This window comes from Chiloscyllium plagiosum, unplaced genomic scaffold (assembly GCF_037043375.1).
Source record: "Chiloscyllium plagiosum isolate Xiang-an unplaced genomic scaffold, Cpla_swu_hap1 HiC_scaffold_16, whole genome shotgun sequence".
NCBI lineage: Eukaryota > Metazoa > Chordata > Chondrichthyes > Orectolobiformes > Hemiscylliidae > Chiloscyllium > Chiloscyllium plagiosum.
This window is the reverse complement of record NW_028270154.1, coordinates 74,485,789-74,506,456: the sequence shown is the minus strand read 5'-3', so window position 1 is coordinate 74,506,456 and position 20,668 is coordinate 74,485,789. Positions and strand designations below refer to the sequence as shown.

The window sequence follows — 20,668 nt, the reverse complement described above, 5'->3', positions numbered from 1 at the left end:
CAGCCTTCCCTTTCACCCTGACAGGAATATACTTTCTCTGGATTCTTGTTATCTAATTTCTGAAGGCTTCCCATTTTCCAGCCGTCCCTTTACCTGCGAACATCTGCCTCCAATCAGCTTTCGAAAGTTCTTGCCTAATACCGTCAAAATTGGCCTTTCTCCAATTTAGAGCTTCAACTTTTAGATCTGGTCTATCCTTTTCCATCACTATTTTAAAACGAATAGAATTATGGTCGCTGGCCCCCACTGACACCTCAGTCACCTGCCCTGCCTTATTTCCCAAGAGTAGGTCAAGTTTTGCACCTTCTCTAGTAGATACATCCACATACTGAATCAGAAAATTGTCTTGTACACACTTTAGAAATTCCGCTCCATCTAAACCTTTAACACTATGGCAGTCACAGTCGATGTTTGGAAAATTAAAATTCCCTACCATAACTACCCTATTATTCTTACAGACAGCTGAGATTTGTGGGCGGCACGGTAGCACAGTGGTTAGCACTGCTGCCTCACAGCGCCTGAGACCCGGGTTCAATTCCCGCCTCAGGCGACTGACTGTGTGGAGTTTGCACGTTCTCCCCGTGTCAGCGTGGGTTTCCTCCGGGTGCTCCGGTTTCCTCCCACAGTCCAAAGATGTGCAGGTCAGGTGAATTGGCCATGCTAAATTGCCCGTAGTGTTAGGTAAGGGGTAAAATGTAGGGGTATGGGTGGATTGCGCTTCGGCGGGTTGGTGTGGACTTGTTGGGCCGAAGGGCCTGTTTCCACACTGTAATGTAATCTAAATCTAATCTAATCTAATCTCTTTACAAGTTTGTTTCTCAATTTCCCTTTGACTATTGGAGGGTCTATAATAGAATCCCAATAAGGTGATCATCCCTTTCTTATTTCTCAGTTCTACCCAAACAACTTCCCTCGATGCATTTCTGGGAATATCCTCCCTCAGCACAGCTGTAATGCTATCCCTTATCAAAATTGCCACTCCCCCTCCTCTCGTCTTCCTTTCTACCTTCCTGTAGCATTTGTATCCTGGAACATTAAGCTTCCAGTCCTGCCCATCCCTGAGCCATGTTTCTGTAATTGCTATGATGTCCCAGTCCCATGTTCCTAACCATGTCCTGAGTTCATCTGCCTTCCCTGTTAGGCCCCTTGCATTGAAATAAATGCAGTTTAATTTATTAGTCCTACCTTGTCCCTGCCTGCCCTGACTGTTTGACTCACTTCTGTTCTCAGCTATACCCGTCTGAGATCAATCTCTTTCCTTACTATCTCCCTGGGTCATACCCCCCCACCTTACTAGTTTAAATCCTCCCAAGCAGTTTTTGCAAATTTCCCTGCCAGTATATTAATCCCCTTCCAATTTAGGTGCAATCCGTCCTTCTAGTACAGGTCACTTCTACCCCAAAAGAGATTTCTTCGTGTCCCTCATAATTTTATATATTTAAATCATGTCCTTTCTCAATATCCTCTGTGCTAAGGATTAAATTCCACAGTTGCAATTCTTGAAAGAAGCCTTCAGTGAGTCTTTTAAATGCTTCCTTTGTCCTCTTCTCATTTGGGTGCCTTCTTTGAGCTGGGCAAAGAAAATTTGTTTCCTCAGTTGGAAATCCAACATCTTAAGCATGTAGCTGGAATGCGTGGGCAATAATAAATTGCATTAAATTTTTCCTGCTTTATTTCAGGCAGGTAGATTGACTGGAAAATTTTAGATAAGGGAACAGCTGGTTCTGGCACAAGTCTTCAGGACTACAGCTGGAATAGGGATAGGACTGCTGTTGCATTCGGGGTCTTAAATTATTTCTTCACTTTTAGTGGAGTGAATCAAATTGACTGAGAATGGGCATATAGGATCCTGAGGACTGAAGGAAGAGAACAAGATGGCTCATCCACTTGGTACTTTAGGCTGAAGATGGTTGCAAATGTTTCATCCTTGACCTTTACGCTCACATTCTTGGTCGCCATCAGTAATTATTAAATTGTCCACCACCATTCATGGCTAGAACTGGCAAGACTGCAGAGTTTAAATTGGATCTGCTGTTCGTGGCAATGCATAGCTCTCTATTGCATGCATGTAGTCCTTTACTGTAGATTCACATTAGATTGATATTTCAGTTTTATGTATGCCTGATGATACTCCAGTCATTCTGCACTCTTCATTGAACTGGGGTGATCTCTTGGTAGGTGGTAGAGTGATGGATGAGGTTATGGATTCTGGTTAAATATAATTCTGCTGCTGATGATGGCCAACAGCATCTTTGTTGTAGAGATTGATAACCTTTAGCTGGAAGTATCACAGAAAATCTCAAGTTTTTTGGCTTTAACAAACTAGAAGCAATATGATCAAAACACAATTTGGAAGACTATTTATAGTACAGAACTGCAGAAAAGATCACCCACAGAGCATGCTCAACAATGATACATCATTGTTAAACTTTACTCAGTTCCTTCAGTTCACTTAATTCTCCCTGAAACCGTCAAAAGCTACTTCTCAACTCTTGATGTTCTGTTTCCTTCTTTCTTTGCCAGCCAGGTAACTTTTATTCTCTGTAATGACTTTGACAGTGATGGTTATCCTGGAGATTTCTGCCTTAACTACTCTCAATGCCTCTTTCCAAGTTGTTCATCAGCTGAGGTCAAAATAGTGAGTAGCAGGAAATCTCCATGCCAATGTCTGATTTGATGCTAAGAGATATCTACACGATAATGTTGAGGAGTCCAAGGGTCCCGCCTTCCCAATTGTTCACCAATGTGCTACAATTGGTAGGTTTACCCTGCCAACAGGACAGGACATACCAAGGAATACTACCAAGGGATGGCAGTAGCATAATATCTGGTGAGTAAGAGTGTCTGGATGTTGTTTGACCTGACTGTGGGATAGCTGTTCCTAATTTGGCACAAGTCACCGGGTGTTAAGGAGGAGGTGTTTGCAGGGTCGATTGCTAAGAGTCTGTCCTTGTTAATTCCGCTGCCAGGGTTCATCTGATGTCATGTGGTCCATCTGATTTTTTTGCATATTCAAATCCTCTGAAGTGGTTCAATATAATTGAGTGACTTCTGAGCTATTTCAGAGGACAGTTAAGAATTAACCACTTTCTTGTCAGTCTGGAGATGCATAAACATCAGACTGTGCAAGGATGTCAGATAAAAGATGGGTTTTTAATGACAACTGAGTTTCTTGAATTGCGATTACCAAGCATCGCTTTGCATTCCTGATATGTATTGAAAGACTTAAACTCCCCTCTGCTATCATGATGGGATGTGAACTCATGGCTGTCAAGTATGAGGCTTATACGATGTAACATGTCACATGTAGAGCAGAATTGTGAAGGTCAGTGAAATGATGTCACTTGCTTTGACAGCCTCAGGTGCACATGTATCCACAGTTATTGTCACAGAATCGCCTCCTGGTGATTGAACCCACAGAGAGCAACTGGCCCGGATGGAGTCCCAGACCAGCTTTTCGGAGTATTCGCAGACATTTTTAATCTCTCCTTACTCCGATCTGAGTTTCCTACCTGCTTAAAGAAGACCACGATTATCCCTTTGCCAAAGAAAAATCAGGCAGTGTGCCTTAATGATTATCACCAGGAGGCTCAGACATCAACCATTATGAAGTGCTTTGCAAGGTTAGTAATGGCACACATCAACTCCAGCCTCCTAGACTGCTATGATCCACTACAATTTGCTAGCCATTGCAACAGGTCCATGGGAGACACCAACTCTCTGGCCCTTCACTCATTCCTGGAACCTCTGAATAACAAGGATATCCACATCAGACTCCTATTTATTGATTTTAGCTTTGCCTTTAACAACATAATTACAAGTTAATTCATCTCCAAACTCCAAAACCTAGGATTCTGCTCCCCTCTCTGAAACTGGATCCTCAACTTCCTGATCCACAGACCACAATCAGTAAGGATGTCCATTGACACCTCCTCCACAATAATCCTCAACACTGGTCCATGCAAGGCTGTGTACTCGGCCCCTTCCTATGACCTTTATACACTCATGACTGTGTGGCCAAATTCTGCCCTAACTCCATATACAAGTTTGCTTATTATAACCACAGCTGTGGATTAGATCTTAAGCAACAAGGAGACAGAGTATAGGAAAGAGACAGTGAGCTAAGTGGCATGGTATAAAGATAACAATCTCTCCTTCGATGTCAGCAAAACAAAAGAGCTGGTCATTGACTTCAGGAAGCGGAGTGTCTGTATCAATGCTGCTGAGGTGGAGATGATTGACAGCTTTAAGTTCCTAGCAGTAAACATTACCAACAATCTGTCCTGGTCAATCCATGTCAATGCTGCGGTCAAGAAAGCACACAACTGCCTCTACCTCCTCAGAAGGCTAAAGAGATTTGGTATTCACAATAACTCTTGCCAATTTTTATAAATGCACCATAGAAAGTGTCCTATCTGGATGCATTACAGTTTAGTATAGCAACTGTTCTGCCCAAAACAACAAATTAGAGTTGTTAATGCAGCCCAAACCATCATGCAAACCAGCCTTCCGACTATTGACCCCGTCTCTTCTTCCTGTTGCACCGGAAAGTAGCCAACATAAGCACAGACCCCCTCCCACAAGGGTCTACGCTCTTCCAAACTCTTCCGTTGGGGAAACGAGATACAAAAGTTTAAAAATATGTACCAACAGATTCAAGAAGAACTTCTTCCATACAGTTATCAGACATTTTAATTGACCTCTCATTTATTAAAGTTGATCTTTCTCTGCACCTTCTCAGGAGCTGGAACATTATAGTCTGCATTCTGTTCAATTACCCTGATGTACTTATGTGAGATATGATTTGCCTGGATAGCATACAAAACAATACTTTTCACTGTATCTTGGTGCATGTGACTATAATAAATCAAATAAAATCAATTATATGAGTGTGCTACTGAAACAGTAGATAATCCTTCTCCTATGTCAATCCTCAATTTCACACAATGACATCACATCCTCCTGTTTCAATCAACTTTTAAGCACATAGTACTCCAAATGCTTCCTCTTTCCTGCAACGTGTCTGTGTTGGAAGCAAACCACTTTGAACCATTTCTTACTAAAAGTAATTTCTTCTTAGGATCTCAAAAATATAGAATTTTAAAAATTCACTTGCTGGACATGGGTGCCGCTTACTGGGCCAGCATTTATTGCCCTTGAAAAAGTGGTGGAGGGTTGCCTTCTTGAATTGCTGTAGTCCTGTGTTATAAGAGACCCACATGCTGTTAGGCAGGGAATCCCAGGATTTTGACCCAGTGACAATAAAGGAACAGCAATACATTTTCAAGTCAGGATGATGATTGACTTGGAGGGGAACTTGCAAGTCATGGTGTTCCTGTGTAGCTGCTGCCCTTGCATTTCGGGATGTAGATATTGTGGGTTTGGAAGATGCTGTCGAAGGATCTTTGGTAAATTTCTGTAGTGCAGCTTGTAAAAGATCACACTGCTGCTATTGACAGTCAGTGATAGAGGGAGTGGATATTTTTTGGTATGATGCCAAACAAGCAGGCTGCTTTGTCCTGAATGGTAACAAATTTCTTGAGTGTTGTTCAAGCTGCATCCATCCAGGCAAGTATTCCATCGCACTCCTGATTTGAGCCTTGTAGATAGTGGACAGGCTTTGGAGCATGAGGAGATGAGTGACTTGCTGCAATATTCCTAGACTCTGACCTGTTTTTGTAACCACTGTATTTATATAGTGAATCCAGTCAAAAGTTTTGGTTAATGGTAACCCCAAGATATTGACAATAGACAATAGGTGCAGGAGTAGGCCATTCTGCCCTTCGAGCCTGCACCACCATTCAATATGATCATGGCTGATCATCCGTAATCAGTATCCTGTTCCTGCTTTATCTCCATAACCCTTGATTCCACTATCCTTGAGAGCTCTATCCAACTCTTTCTTAAATGATTCCAGAGACTGGACCTCCACTACCCTCTGGGGCAGAGCATTCCACACAGCCACCACTCTCTGGGTGAAGACGTTTCTCCTCATCTCTGTCCTAAATGTTCTACCCCGTATTTTGAAGCTGTGTCCTCTGGTTTGGCACTCACCCATCAGCGGAAACAGAGTGTCCAATCCTTTAATAATCTTATATGTCTCAATCAGATCCCCTCTCAGTCTTCTAAACTCAAGGGTATACAAACCCAGTCGCTCCAGTCTTTCAGTGTAAGGTAATCCCGCCATTCCAGGAATTGACCTCGTGAACTATGCTGCACTCCCTCAATAGCCAGAATGTCTTTCCTCAAATTTGGAGACCAGAACTGCACACAGTACTCCAGGTATGGTCTCACCAGGGCCCTGTACAGCTGCAGAAGAACCTCTTTGCTTCTATAATCAATCCTTCTTGTTATGAAGGCCAGTATGCTATTAGCCTTCTTCACTACCTGCTGTACCTGCATGCTTACCTTCATTGACTGGTGTACAAGAACACCCAGATCTCGTTGTACTGCCCCTTTACCTAAATTGATTCCATTTAGGTAGTAATCTGCCTTCCTGTTCTTGCCACCAAAGTGGATAACTGTACATTTATCCACATTAAACTGCATCTGCCATGCCTCTGCCCACTCACCTAACCTGTCCAGGTCATCCTGTAATCTCCTAACATCCTCATCACATTTCACCCTGCCACCCAGCTTAGTATCATCAGCAAATTTGTTAATGTTATTACTAATACCATCTTCTATATCATTAACACATATTGTAAAAAGCTGCGGTCCCAGTACTGATCCCTGTGGTACCCCACTGGTCACTGTGTGCCATTCTGAAATGGAGCCGTTTATCACTACTCTTTGTTTCCTGTCAGCCAACCAATTTTCAATCCAAGTTCGTACTTTGACCCAATACCATGCGCCCTAATTTTGCTCACTAAACCTCCTATGTGGGACTTTATCAAAAGCTTTCTGAAAGTCCAGGTACACTACATCTACTGGATCTCCCTCGTCCATCTTCAGAGTTACATCCTCAAAAGTGGATAGTGGAGCATTCAGTGATAGTAACACTACTAAACGTTGAGGGGCAGTGGTTAGATTGTCTTTGATTGGAGATACTTGCCACTTTTCAGACCAAGCCTGGCTATTACTCTGGTCTTGCTGTATTTGAATGGACTACTTCAATATCTGAGGAGTCATAAATACTGCTGAACATTGTGCTATAATCAGTGAACATTCCCATTTCTGATCTTATGATGGAATGAAGGTCATTGACGAACGAGCTGAAGATGAATGGACCTAGAACACTATCCTGAGGAAGCCTGCAGAGATGTGCTAAAGCTGAGATGACTGACCTCGCACAACCACAACCATCATTGGATGCACCTAGAATGACTCCAACCAGCAGTGAGTCTTCCCCCCGATTTCCAGTATTTCCAGTTTGCTAAAGTCCCCTGATGAAAAGCTTATGCCCGAAATGTTGACTCTCCTGCTCCTTGGATGCTGCCAGAGCTGCTGTGCTTTTTCCAGCGCCACACTTTTCAACTCTAAACTTCCTTGATGTCACACTTGGTCAAACATGGCCTTGATGTCAAGGGCTGTAACTCTCACTTCACCTCTTAAATTCAGCTCTTTTGCCCATGTTTGAACCAAGGCTATAATGAAGTGAGGAGCTGAGTGGCCCAAGCAGAACCCAAAGTGGAGGTCAGTAAGCAGGTTACTGCTGAGCAGATATTGCTTTATAGCATCATTGATGACACGTTCCATCACTTTACTGATGATCAAAAGTGGACTGAAGGGATAGTAATTGGCCAGGATGGATATGTCGTCCTTTTTGAGTACAGGACATATCTGGGCAATTTTCCACATTGTCAAGTGGATGGTAGTGTTTTAGCTGTAATGGAACAGCTTGGTTAAAGGTATGGCATGTTTAGAGCACAAATCCTTAGTACTATTAACAGAATGTTGTCTGGGTCTATAGTCTTTGCAGTATCCAGTGCTCCTTGAAATCATGTGAAGTGAATCGAATTGGTTGAGGACTCACATCTGTGATGTTGAGGACCAATGAAGAAGGCAAAGATGGATGATCTCCTACTTGATACTTCTGGCTGAAGATTTTTGAAAATAGTTTAACCTTAATCTTGTTTTATGTTTCATTAGGTTGACACCTTATATTTATATATGCATAGTGGTGGTCTTGGCATGGTCTCCTGCATTCTCCATTGAACCAGGGTTGATCCCCTGGCTTGATGGTATTGGTAGAGTGGGGGATATGCCTGATTATGAGACTGCTGATTGTGTTGGAATAAAATTTTGATGCTGTTGATGACCCACACTGCCTCATGAATGCCCAGTCTTGTTTTGCTAGATCTGTTCAAAGTCTGTCCCATTTAACACAGCGACAGTGCCCCACAGCATGATGGAGGGTATTCGCAATGCAAAGGTGGGACTTTGTCTTCCCTAGGACCGTACGGCAGTCAAACTTACTTGTCTCTGTTGACGGAGAGATTGCTAAGGATGAGGTCAAGAATGTTTTTCCTCTGTTGGATACCTCCTCACATGTCACAGCCCCAGTCTAGCAGCTATGTCCTTGAGGACATGGCCAGCACAATCAGTAGTACTGCTGCCAAGCCAATTTTGGTGGTGGACATAAAAATCCCCCATCCAGAGTATATTTTGTGCCATTGCTACCCTCATTGCTTCCTCCAAGTGTTGGTCAACACAGACGAGTATTGATGCATCAGCCGAGGGAAGACAATACATGGGAATTAGCGGGAGGTTTTCTCGCCTATTTTTGACCTGATGCCATGTGACTTCATTGGGTCCAAAGTCAAATGTTGAAGACTCTTAGGTCAACTCTTTTCTGACCCTGTACAACCGTACAAATGTTACACCACCTCTGCTGGTTCTGTCTAGTTGGAGGGACTGGACATATCCAGGGGTGGTGAAAACGGTGTCTAGGATACTGTCTGTAAGGTATGAATCTGCATGTATGACTATGTCAGCCTGTTGCTTGCCTGGACTATGAGACAGCCCTCGCAATTTTGGCACCTTGTCACTTCTTAGATTAATGCCAGATGGTTCATTTAGTTTAATTTCTTTATTCAGATTCCGTTGCAGTTGATACAACTGAGTGGCTTGCTCAGCCATTTCAGAGGGCAGTTGAGAACCAACCACATTGCTGTAGGACCTGAATCACACGTAAGTGAAACCAGGTAAGGATGGCAGACATGAGTGAATCAGAGTTTTTTCTGACAATTGGCAGTTGCTTCGTGGTTATCATTAGATTCTTAATTCCAGATTTTTACTGAATTCAAATGTGAACCTCGGTCCCTAGAACATTAGCCTGGCTTCTGGATTAATGGTTTAGTGATAATACCATTGAACCATCACTTCCCCATTTCTCACTCTTCCTTTCCTCCAAGAAGTCTGAGTCTTATAAATCCTAGGCCTAGCGTTACCAACTCAATGAGTTCTGATTTATCTTATCTTTTATCTTGCTGGAGGTGCTTTTATGTATCAATATGAAAATAAATTAATCACAGTTATTAAGCATCACTGAAATACAGTGAAAATGAAAGGTGACTGAACGAGTATTCTCAGATGGTAAATGTCTTCAATAGCAGGGATGTTCATTAACAGACATTAGTGTAATAAGGTTTAATGGCATTATAAGCACATAGGGTAAAAGTGCAACCTATATTATGCAATGCTGGAATCTCTTCACATTACCCGTTTCGGCAATTTCAATAAACGCCAGTTACCTGTTGTAGAATCTCTGGGTTCTGCTGCATGGTGCATAACAATCGCTCCCCTTCTTGTGCCACCTGTCTCATTCTCAGAGATTTTTTGTTACTTTTTGCCAGCTGTTTGAAGAGGTGTGTGACGATATAATCCAAACTTGCACAGCAAGCAGATGAGATCTCAGTATCTGCAGGAAAACAGAAAGACAATCAGAATTCTTAATACCCTTTTTTACAGATCAGCTGTTTTCTAGGGGAGTGAATAGAACAATGTCTGGGGCTTGGGAAAGATTTTTGGGAAATAAGATGCATGGGGCACAGTCATGAGCAGATTTGTGCTGGAAGTTCCATGGAATTGCAGCATGATAATGAGGTACACTTGCACTGATCCCTCTAACTCTGATGGATTCAGCATGCTTGCTGGAATCATAACCTTCATACATGGAGTTTGGGAAGCCAATACTACATGGCAATCGCGGAGCAGAAGTACAGCAAACTAAAGCTCAGTTTCTGAGCATTTCCTATAATAGACTTCAGCTATTTACCATGTAGACCCAGGTCACATTAACAGTGACAATGCAGAACCTCAAATTCAAGAACACTGGTGAGTAAACTACTATTGACACTCATTATCAAATAATAAATTTAATTAAAACGATCTATGATTCATAAAAAGTTTTGGAATTTTATTGTTCTTATTAAAACAAAACATTTTCAATGTATCTCTCAATCTTTCTACACTAATAAAAAAAGATTTCACACACCAATAAGCAGTGGGATTTTTGGAGCAGTAGACAATTATTCCTGATCTCCATTGCAGTCACCTATCCCATGCTTATATCTGCAAGTGCTCCCCATTATAAAGCATTCATTCTTTTCATCTTCTGGTCCTTCTCACTACTTTTCTAGTCTTCTTCACTGTTACTTTTTCTACCACTTATCTTCACTCTAATTCCAGTACTCCTTATTCATCCACTGACATTCTTCACTTTCATCCTGATGCCACTCACTGTCCGCCTTATTTTTCAGTCTTCCTCTTACACTAATCACAATTATTCTGGTGGTCTTCATTCTTATTATTCTACCACTCTTCACTTCATCTCAATGTTCTTCATTCTTCCTTTCATAGATCTCACTCTCAGCCCAGTGCCCCTCACTTCCCTTCTCATGCTTATCATACTCTGATCAGTATTCTTCAGCATTCCTTTGGTGCTCTTCAGTATGCCACAGCATCAGGGACCAAGGATTGCAAGGTTGAATAGCTTTGGCTTTAGCTCATGGATCATAGTTTAGAAACCCCAACATGGCAACGCTATGTGGTGCACTAAGAGGAACACAGGTATAAGGACTTAATAGATTTTTTCTGGTCGCTGGGGTTAAGTTGGGTCAAGGTGCTCTTGGTTGGGGTCTTTTCCCTCAGTCTTTAATGGGTGGTTTGTTATTACTGGTCTTTCCCAGATGGAAATTGGAAATTAAGGTAGGGAAGCCTGGGAGGAATTTATGTAAAATGAACCTCTGAAAGTCGACTGCAAGATGCTTCGTGTCTTTTCCATTTGTCAGGCAGAGCTGACTTGTTTAGATAAAATGATACAGAGGTGTATTGGAACTATGTTTGTTACAGGAAGCATTGCAACACATCAAGAAGAGGGTATTACTTTTTTATAGGCCATAACCAGAATTCTGGTATTCTGCCATTCAATATTTCCAATTAAATCAGTGTGAGCATACGTTCTCACCTGCTGTCAGACCTTTAACCTCCCCTCAGTTTTGACAGACCACTGTTCTCCCCTTTGTCTTGATGCTGCTAATTCCTCTCTTCTCATTGCTGCCTGGATCTTGTCATCCCTTCTGGATGGACACCAGTAAACCTCCAAAGAGCCAATATCTCTCCCATCCCACCTCTAATTGTGTCAAGTTTAGCTTTCTCCTCAGCCCACAGCTGTTAATTTTATCATCCCTCCTGTTATTATTATTAAACACCAATGGTTCTCCCATGTCTGCCATAACGTTGCTATAAGGTCCATTGAACAATGGTATAAATAGTACATGTCAATTTTATGGGTGTTTCCATAGTTCATCCACTGTACCTAAAAATCAATCAAGGAATTCCCCCTGTTTGAAATCAATGGCCCGACACCTATGTATGACCTTATAATTCCAAGTGAACTTCAATATTGCATCACTCTTTAGCATTCAAATTAGTCAAGAAGTAACATTGAACAGGTCCGGGTCATATTACATAAAGGCTACTGATCTATGAATGCAAAGAATAATCAAGGCCACTGATTAATAGTTTTCACAGACAAGTGAACAGGCGATTTTGAAAGCACCTACTTGCAGGAATTCAATTTAATAAAAATAGAATTTAACTCAATCAATCTAAATGGACAGACCTGGTGATATTTGGATCACACATTTCAATTTAATTGCATAATATCCTTATTGCATTAAAACAGCAGATCGTCCAACAAAGATATAAAATATTCTGAATTCATACTCTATCACAACACACATACAATGATGTGAATAGCTTGATTATATTGCACAGCTAGTTGATTCAAACATTCCCAACACATCAAAATTTACCTGAATACTGGGCTGGATCCTTCCCTCTACTTTAGCAAAAGCAAGTTGAACTCAAACCTATCATCCCCTCCTACTCCCACAATGCTTTTGTTGCGAGGGGAAATGGGTGGCAAGGTTTGAACCTGCCACCTGCATGGCCATGCCCAAAGTAATGCCAGGGGCAGGCAGATGCTGAGATAGGCTTGTTCAAAAGGTTGGCCTTGGCTCTTTCCTCTAAATGGTTATGTCAGGAATAAAAGAATGACTAGGGTAGGAATAGGTCCAGTCAAGGATAGTAGTGGGAAGTTGCGTGTGGAGGCTGAAGAGATTGGGGAGACACTGAATAAATACTTTTCATCAGTATTCACTCAGGAACAGGACATTGTTGCCAATGTGAATACTGAGTCACAATTAATTAGAATGGATGGCTTAGGTATGGAGGGAAGAGGTGTTGGAAATTCTGGAAAGGGTGAAAATAGATAAGTCCCCTGGGCCTGATGGTATTTATCCTAGGATTCTCTGGGAAGCAAGGGAGGAGATTGCAGAGCCATTGGCCTTGATTTTTATGTCCTCGTTGTCTACAGGAATAGTGCCAGAAGACTGGAGGATAGTAAACGTGGTTCCCTTGTTCAAGAAGGGGAGTAGGGATAACCCTAGTAACTATAGGCCGGTGAGTCTCACTTCTGTTGTGGGCAAAGTCTTAGAGAGAATTGTAAGGGATAGGATTTATGAACATCTGGATAGGAATCATGTGATCAAGGATAGTCAGCATGGTTTTGTGAAGGTCAGGTTGTGCCTCACAAACCTTATTGAATTCTTTGAGAAGGTGACTAAGGAGGTGGACGAGGGGAAAGCGGTAGATGTGGTGTATATGGATTTTAGTAAGGCGTTTGATAAGGTTCCCCATGGTAGGCTACTGCAAAAAATACGGAGGTATGGCATTGAGGGTGAGTTGGAGGTTTGGATTAGGAATTGGCTGGCTGGAAGAAGACAGAGGGTAGTAGTTGATGGTAAAGGTTCATCTTGGAGTGCAGTTACTAGCGGTGTTCCGCAAGGATCTGTTTTGGGACCATTGCTGTTTGTCATTTTTATAAATGACCTGGAGGAGGGGCTAGAAGGTTGGGTGAGCAAGTTTGCGGATGATACGAAAGTCGGTGGAGTTGTTGACAGTGAGGAAGGATGTGGCAGGTTACAGCGGGATATAGATAAGCTGCAGAGCTGGGCAGAAAGGTGGCAAATGGAGTTCAATGTAGGTAAGTGTGAAGTGATTCACTTTGGTAAGAGTAACAAGAAGATGAGGTACTGGGCTAATGGTCAGATACTTGGTAGTGTGGATGAGCAGAGGGATCTTGGTGTCCATGTACACAGATCTCTGAAAGTTGCCACCCAGGTAAATAGTGCTGTGAAGAAGGCATATGACGTACTGGCTTTTATTGGTAGAGGAATTGAATTCCGGAGTCCTGAGGTCATGTTGCAGTTGTATAAGACTCTGGTGCGGCCGCATCTGGAGTATTGTGTGCAGTTTTGGTCGCCATACTATAGGAAGGATGTGGAGGCACTGGAACGGGTGCAGAGAAGGTTTACCAGGATGTTGCCTGATATGATAGGAAGATCGTATGAGGAAAGGCTGAGGCACTTGGGGCTGTTTTCATTGGAGAAAAGAAGGTTTAGGGATGACTTGATAGAGGTGTACAAGATGATTAGGGGTTTAGATAGGGTTGACCATGAGAACCTTTTTCCACGTATAGAGTCAGCTATTATGAGGGGGCATAGCTTTAAATTAAGGGGTGGTAGGTATAGGACAGATGTTAGGGGTAGATTCTTTACTCAGCGAGTTGTGAGTTCATGGAATGCCCTGCCAGTAGCAGTGGTGGACTCTCCCTCTTTATGGGCATTTAAACAAGCATTGGATAGGCATATGGAGGATAGTGGGCTAGTGTAGGTTAGGTGGGCTTGGATCGGCGCAACATCGAGGGCCAAAGGGCCTGTACTGCGCTGTATTTTTCTATGTTCTATGTTTGTTAGGCCATCCAGCCTTCACTTGTCACCTCCTTCACTATGTCCCATTCCCACTTCATGACCCCATGATGCCCACCAACCTGTAGTCCACATTTCCTCATAACCCTTCTATGCCTCCAGTGCAAGCTCTATAATCACTTTATCTGTATCCACTATGCACAGATGAATGAGTCATTGGGAAAACTGGCAAGCAGTTAGAATGCAGCTGAAATTGATAAGCAGAGGATTTGGGGGAAAAAGAAACAGCTCATCATCCTATCTTGTAAAATTGTCAACTAACAACAGAAGCTGGGAGTAGCCGCAGGCTGTTCAGCCATTCCAGCCTTTCTGCTATTCATGGTCAATCGTCGATCTCAATGCCAAATTCCCGCTTTCTTCTCATATCCCTCAATGCCTTTAAAATTTAAAAAATACCTATGTTTTGAAGATTTTATTGGTCTCCCCAGCCTTCTACGGTAGAAACTTCTTCAAATTTATTACCTTTTAAGTGAAGATCTGTTTCATCATCTCAGTCCTAAATGGCTACCCCATATCCTGGGACTGTGTCCTTGGTTCTTGACTCTCCAACCAAGGAAAACATCCTCCCTGCATCTAGTCTGTCCAACCCTGTTAGAATTTTATGCATTTTAATCAGTTCCACTCTCATTCTTCTAAACTCTCCATTAATGACGACCGACTTGACATCGACATTTTTTACAAACCCACTGACTCCCATAGCTACTTGGATTACACCTCTTCCCACCCTACTTCCTGCAAAAATGCCATCCCATATTCCCAATTCCTCCGCCGTATCTGCTCCCAGGAGGACCAGTTCCACCACAGAACACACCAGATGGCCTCCTTCTTTCGAGACCGCAATTTCCCTTCCCACGTGGTTAAAGATACCCTCCAACGCATCTCGTCCACATCCCGCACCTCTGCCCTCAGACCCCTCCCCTCCAACCGTAACAAGGACAGATTGCCCCTGGTGCTCACCTTCCACCCTACCAACCTTCGCATAAACCAAATCATCCGCCGACATTTCCGCCACCTCCAAACAGACCCCACCACCAGGGATATATTTCCCTCCCCACCCCTTTCCGCCTTCCGCAAAGACCGTTTCCTCCATGACTACCTGGTCAGGTCCACACCCCCCAACAACCTACCCTCCCATCCTGGCACCTTCCCCTGCCACCGCAGGAATTGCAAAACCTGCACCCACACCTCCTCCCTCACCTCCATCCAAGGTCCTAAAGGAGCCTTCCACATCCATCAAAGTTTTACCTGCACATCCACCAATATCATTTATTGTATCCGTTGCTCCCGATGTGGTCTCCTCTACATTGGGGAGACTGGATGCCTCCCAGCAGAGCACTTTAGGGAACATCTCTGGGACACCAGCACCAATCAACCACACTGCCCTGTGGCCCAACATTTCAACTCCCTCTCCCACTCTGCCGAGGACATGGAGGTCCTGGGCCTCCTTCACCGCTGCTCCCTCACCACCAGACGCCTGGAGGAAGAACGCATCGTCTTCTGCCTCGGAACACTTCAACCCCAGGGCATCAATGTGGACTTCAACAGTTTCCTCATTTCCCCTTCCCCCACCTCACCCCAGTTCCAAACTTCCAGCTCAGCACTGTCCCCATGACTTGTCCTACCTGCCTATCTTCTTTTCCACCTATCCACTCACCCCTCCCCCCCGACCTATCTCCTTCATCCCCTCCCCCACTCACCTATTGTACTCTATGCTACTTTCTCCCTACCCCCACCCTCCTCTCACTTATCTCTCCACCATTCAGGCTCTCTGCCTGTATTCCTGATGAAGGGTTTCATTGTACTCTTTGCTACCTTCTCTCACCCCCCTCTCTGACCTATCACCTCCATCCCCACCCCCATTCACCTATTGTACTCTTTGCTACCTTCCCCCACCCTCCTCTCTGACCGATCACCTCCATCCCCATCCACCTATTGTACTCTGCTACTTTTACCCCACGCCCACCCCCTCTCATTTATTTCTCCACCCTGCAGGCTCCCTGCCTCTATTGCTGATGAAGGGCTTCTGCCCGAAACGTTGATTTTCCTGCTCCTTGGATGCTGCCTGACCTGCTGCGCTTTTCCAGCACCACTCTAATTCAAACCAAACTAACTTGACAGCGGGGTGAAATCCAGGCATAATGTTCAGAAGGGGAAGATGGATGGCCAAAATTAGAAGTGACAGCAAGTGAGTCAGAAATGTATAGACATTCTAGTTCATTTCAGGCAAAACGGAATCTGCAAGATTGGATGATATTTATTTTAATGCTTGCGGACTGACAAACAAGGTACAGGTTGAAGGCACGAATTAAATCATGGGGGCATGATGTCATTGCATCAGTGAGACATGGTTGAGAGAAGTACAGAACTGGCAGCTCAATATTTCAGGATACAGAGTCTTCGGGCAAGGCATGGAAGGAAGTAAAACAGAAGGTGTTATGGATTAGGCCAGACCACTCAAAACATTCTTAAGCAGGCAGCCCAGACCATAACTTTGCAATTTGTTTCAGTAAGTGTACAGTGAAAATTACCCACAATAAGTTAGCGAGGTTGACTACTAGATTTTGAAACAGACAAAAATTTATTCACAAAATTACACAATGAAACACAAAGAACAGAATAAAGAACTTCTACAGAACTCAGTCTATTCAAAGTAAACTTAATTATGCTGTTCGAAAAATATACACAACAGTCCCAATAAGCAAACCCCCTTAAAAACCAGTACAAATTGAAGGGCAGAAAGAGAGAGAGAGAGTGAGATAGAGAGTTTCCACACAGCTCACTGTTGAACTCCCAGCCGGTTCTGGACTGAACTAAAATGCTCAGCTCAGCTAGAGAGCTGACCACTCCCCTTTCATTAAACAGGTCACTCTAAAACATGACCACTTTGGCTTGAAGTCTCATCTGTTTATATATAAACAAATGGCCTCTCGAAATCCAAATCATCTCTGTCCCAAACCAGTCCAATCAGAGCCCAGTCTGGTTATTGCCCCTCTGAAAAAAAATCAAGGACAGAGTATTCTTGAGCCAAGGGACAGCTTTTAGAAAAAAAAGGACTAGTTTTGTGACAAACGTATTGCAATATTAATCAGAGAATTTAAAATAGCAGTAAAGAGGAATGACATTTTAGAAAGGTCCTCAAATGAAGCCATATGAGTAGAACCTAAAAACCAAATAGAAGCAATCACATTGTTCTGAGTATACCATGGGACTTGTGGTGGTCTGAGATAAGTAGAAGAGTAGATATGTTGGAAATTTCAGGGAAGTGTAAAAGTAATAGTGCAGTGATAGTAGGTGATCAATATTAACTTATGATGTGAAGGAGCTGATGTTGGACTGGGATGGACAAAGTTAAAAATCACACAACACCAGGTTATAGTCCAACAGGTTCATTTGGAAGCACTCGCTTTCGGAGTGCTGCTCCTTCATCAGCTACTTGATGCAAGAGCAGCGCTCCGAAAGCTAGTGCTTCCAAATAAACCTGTTGGACTATAATCTGGTGTTATGCGATTTTTACCAATATTAACTTACATTGTCGTAGCGTGAAACGATTAAGAGAGCAGAATTCTTAAAATGCATCTCAGAGAGCTTTTTAAGATAGTATGTAGGATGTCCCAAAAGAGAGAGTCGATCCTGGACTTAATTTTAGGTAATGAACCTGGCGAAGTGATTGAAGTTTCTGTGGGGGAGAATTTTATAGACAGCAATCTTAGCTTCGTTAGATTCAAGATTGTCATGGAAAATGACAAGGATGGGCCTGAACCCAATGTTATCAACTGGAGGAAGGCTGATTTTAAAAAGACCAGATATGATTGGGCCAGAATGGACTTGGAGCAGATTATTTTCAGTAAATCTGCGTCAGAGCGGTGGGATGCATTTCAGGAGAAAATAGGGAGATTACAGGGTACTATGTTTCAATAAAGATAAATAATGAGATCAACAAATCCAATGAGCCCTAGCTGTCAAAGGGTTTAACCCTCTGCATAATGAGGAAAAGGTAGGCCACAGCAGATACAGAAGGCTCAAAACAGCATAAGTCATAAAGGAGTACAGAATGTACAAGAGGGACTTGAAAAGGAGATTAGGGGATCTAAAAGGTAAAATAAAGGAAAATCCTAAGTAGTTTTACATATAGTTAAGGGTAAAAGGATAACAAAGATAGAATAGGGGTTCTGCTATTTACTTTATACAACCCTCCTACTTTAGACTTTCCAAAATACATCTTTGACAAATTAAATTCCATCTGTCATTTATCTGCATCCTCTGGCAATCCTCCTCACATTCTGCAGCTCTCCCAATCCTTGTGTCATCTACAAACTTACTAATCAGGCCACTTACACTCTCCTCCAATCATGTAAAATATATATTACAAACAGTAAGAGTCCCATCACTGATTCCTGCAGAACACCACTGATCACAGATCTCAGAAAAACAGCCTTTCACCATTACTCCCTGTCTTCTATAATCAAGTCAGTTGTGTTCCACTTTACCAGCTCACTGTGGATCCCATGTGACTTCATCTTCTGTATAGGAGGGACTAGTCAAAGGCCTTGCGCATGCAGACAACCTCCACTATCCTGCCCTCATCAATCATCTTTGTCACTTCCTCAAAAACTTAATGAAGCTTGTAAGACATGACCTCCCTCGAAAATGCCATATTTCCTAACTCTAATAAGTACATATTTTTCCAAAAGTGAGTAAATTCTGTCTCTAAGAATCTTCTCCAATAATTTCCCTAACACTGATGTAAAGCCCACTAGCTGCAATTTCATGGATTATCCCTGTTGCCTTTCTTAATCAAAAGAGCAACATTGACTACTCTCCAGTCCTCTGGACTGCTCCTGTGACTAAAGACGATACAAAGATTTCACAGAAGGTCCCAGAAAACTTTGCCTCGCCTCACTCAGTATTCTGGGATAAATTCCATTAGGCCCTGGGGACTTATCTACCCTTAATGCTTTTCAAAACACCCAATACCTTCTTTTTCATACCGACATGCCCCTTTTTGGACTCACCATCCACCATGGCCTTTTACCTTGTGAATATCAACGCAAGGTATTCATTGAGAACCTACATACTTTCTTTAGCTTCATGCATAAATTCCATCTTTTTTCCTTGAGTGGACCTACCCTACTCCTGACTACCCTCTTGCTCCTTACATTTGTAGAAAACATCTTGGGAGTTTCCTTAAAGCTATCTGTCTTCAGCTTCCTTTATCTTTTGAACAAGCTTACAATTTCGCTCGTGTTCCAAGATTCCTGAATCTTGCCATCCTTATCATTCATTTTCACAGGAACAAGTTGGTCCACAAGAGACTCTTGCAATGTTCACCTGCCCTTATAGCAGTCATCCATCTATCTGTATGAACCTTGGGTGTGACTACATCTTTAAATCTCCTGTCTACGATGTGTTCCGCAGTCTGCATGCTGTAAATGCGTGAGCTTTTGAGAATGTCCTGTTCCTGCTCAGGGACATCCTTGAGCTTAGGTGACAGGGAGGCAACATCTTTGATTAGGTACCCATGGGGGACTGATTGCAAAGGTTAGAGCCCATGGGATTCAAAGAATTTTGGCAAATTAGGTCCCGTATTGAGGGACGATCAAGTAATGTCTTTGTAACTGGATGGCTGTGTCCAATGGGATTCCGTAAGGATTAGTGTTGGTGCCCTTGCTGTTTGTGGTATATATAAATGACGTGGTCTTGAATTTAAGAGGGTTGATCAGTAAGTTTGCAGACGGTACAAAACTGTTCGGTGGTAAATAGTGAGGAGATAGCCTTAGATTACAGGAGGATATTGACGAATGGGTATTGATCAATGATGAATGGAACTCAATTTAAATAAGTGCAAGGTGTGCATTTGGGCAGGAGAAACAAGGCAAGGGAATACATGTTGAATGGTAGGACCATATGAAGCACCAAGGTTCAGAGGAACCTTGATGTACTTCGGCACCAATCCCTTCAGGTATCAGGACAGGTGGATTAAGTTGATACAATAGCGTAGTGGCATTATCACAGGATTATTCATCCAGAGATCCCCAGTAATGAATACAATTAAAAATTTGCAGTTAAGAGTCTAATGATGACCATGAAACTGGTGTTAATTGTCAGGAATCAAAAAAAAATCTTGCTCACTAACGTTCTTCAGAAAAGGAAATCTGCCATCCTCACCTGGTCTGGTCTATATGTGACTCCAGACCCACAGCAATGTAGTTGACTCTGAACTGCCCTCTGGGCAATTTGGGAAGGGCAATTAATGCTGGCCTAGATAATGACGCCCATATCCTGTGAATTAATAAAATCAAAGAGGCAAATGGGATACTTGCCTTTAACAGTGAAGGCATGCAGTTCATAAGCAAGGAACTATATATAAAGTTGGTTCAGCATCTGTTTATAGT

The 20,668-nt window shown here is 42.8% G+C and overlaps 1 protein-coding gene across 1 annotated transcript in view; it reads right to left on the bottom strand.

The window, feature by feature from the left end:
• Positions 1-20,668, bottom strand: part of LOC122556776 (ran-binding protein 17-like) — a 1,080,295-nt gene that overhangs the window by 148,087 nt on the left and 911,540 nt on the right. Inside the window, exon 25 of the mRNA XM_043703926.2 lies at positions 9,696-9,862. Within this exon, the coding sequence (XP_043559861.2) occupies positions 9,696-9,862 (167 nt within the window). The remainder of the gene's footprint in view (positions 1-9,695; positions 9,863-20,668) is intronic.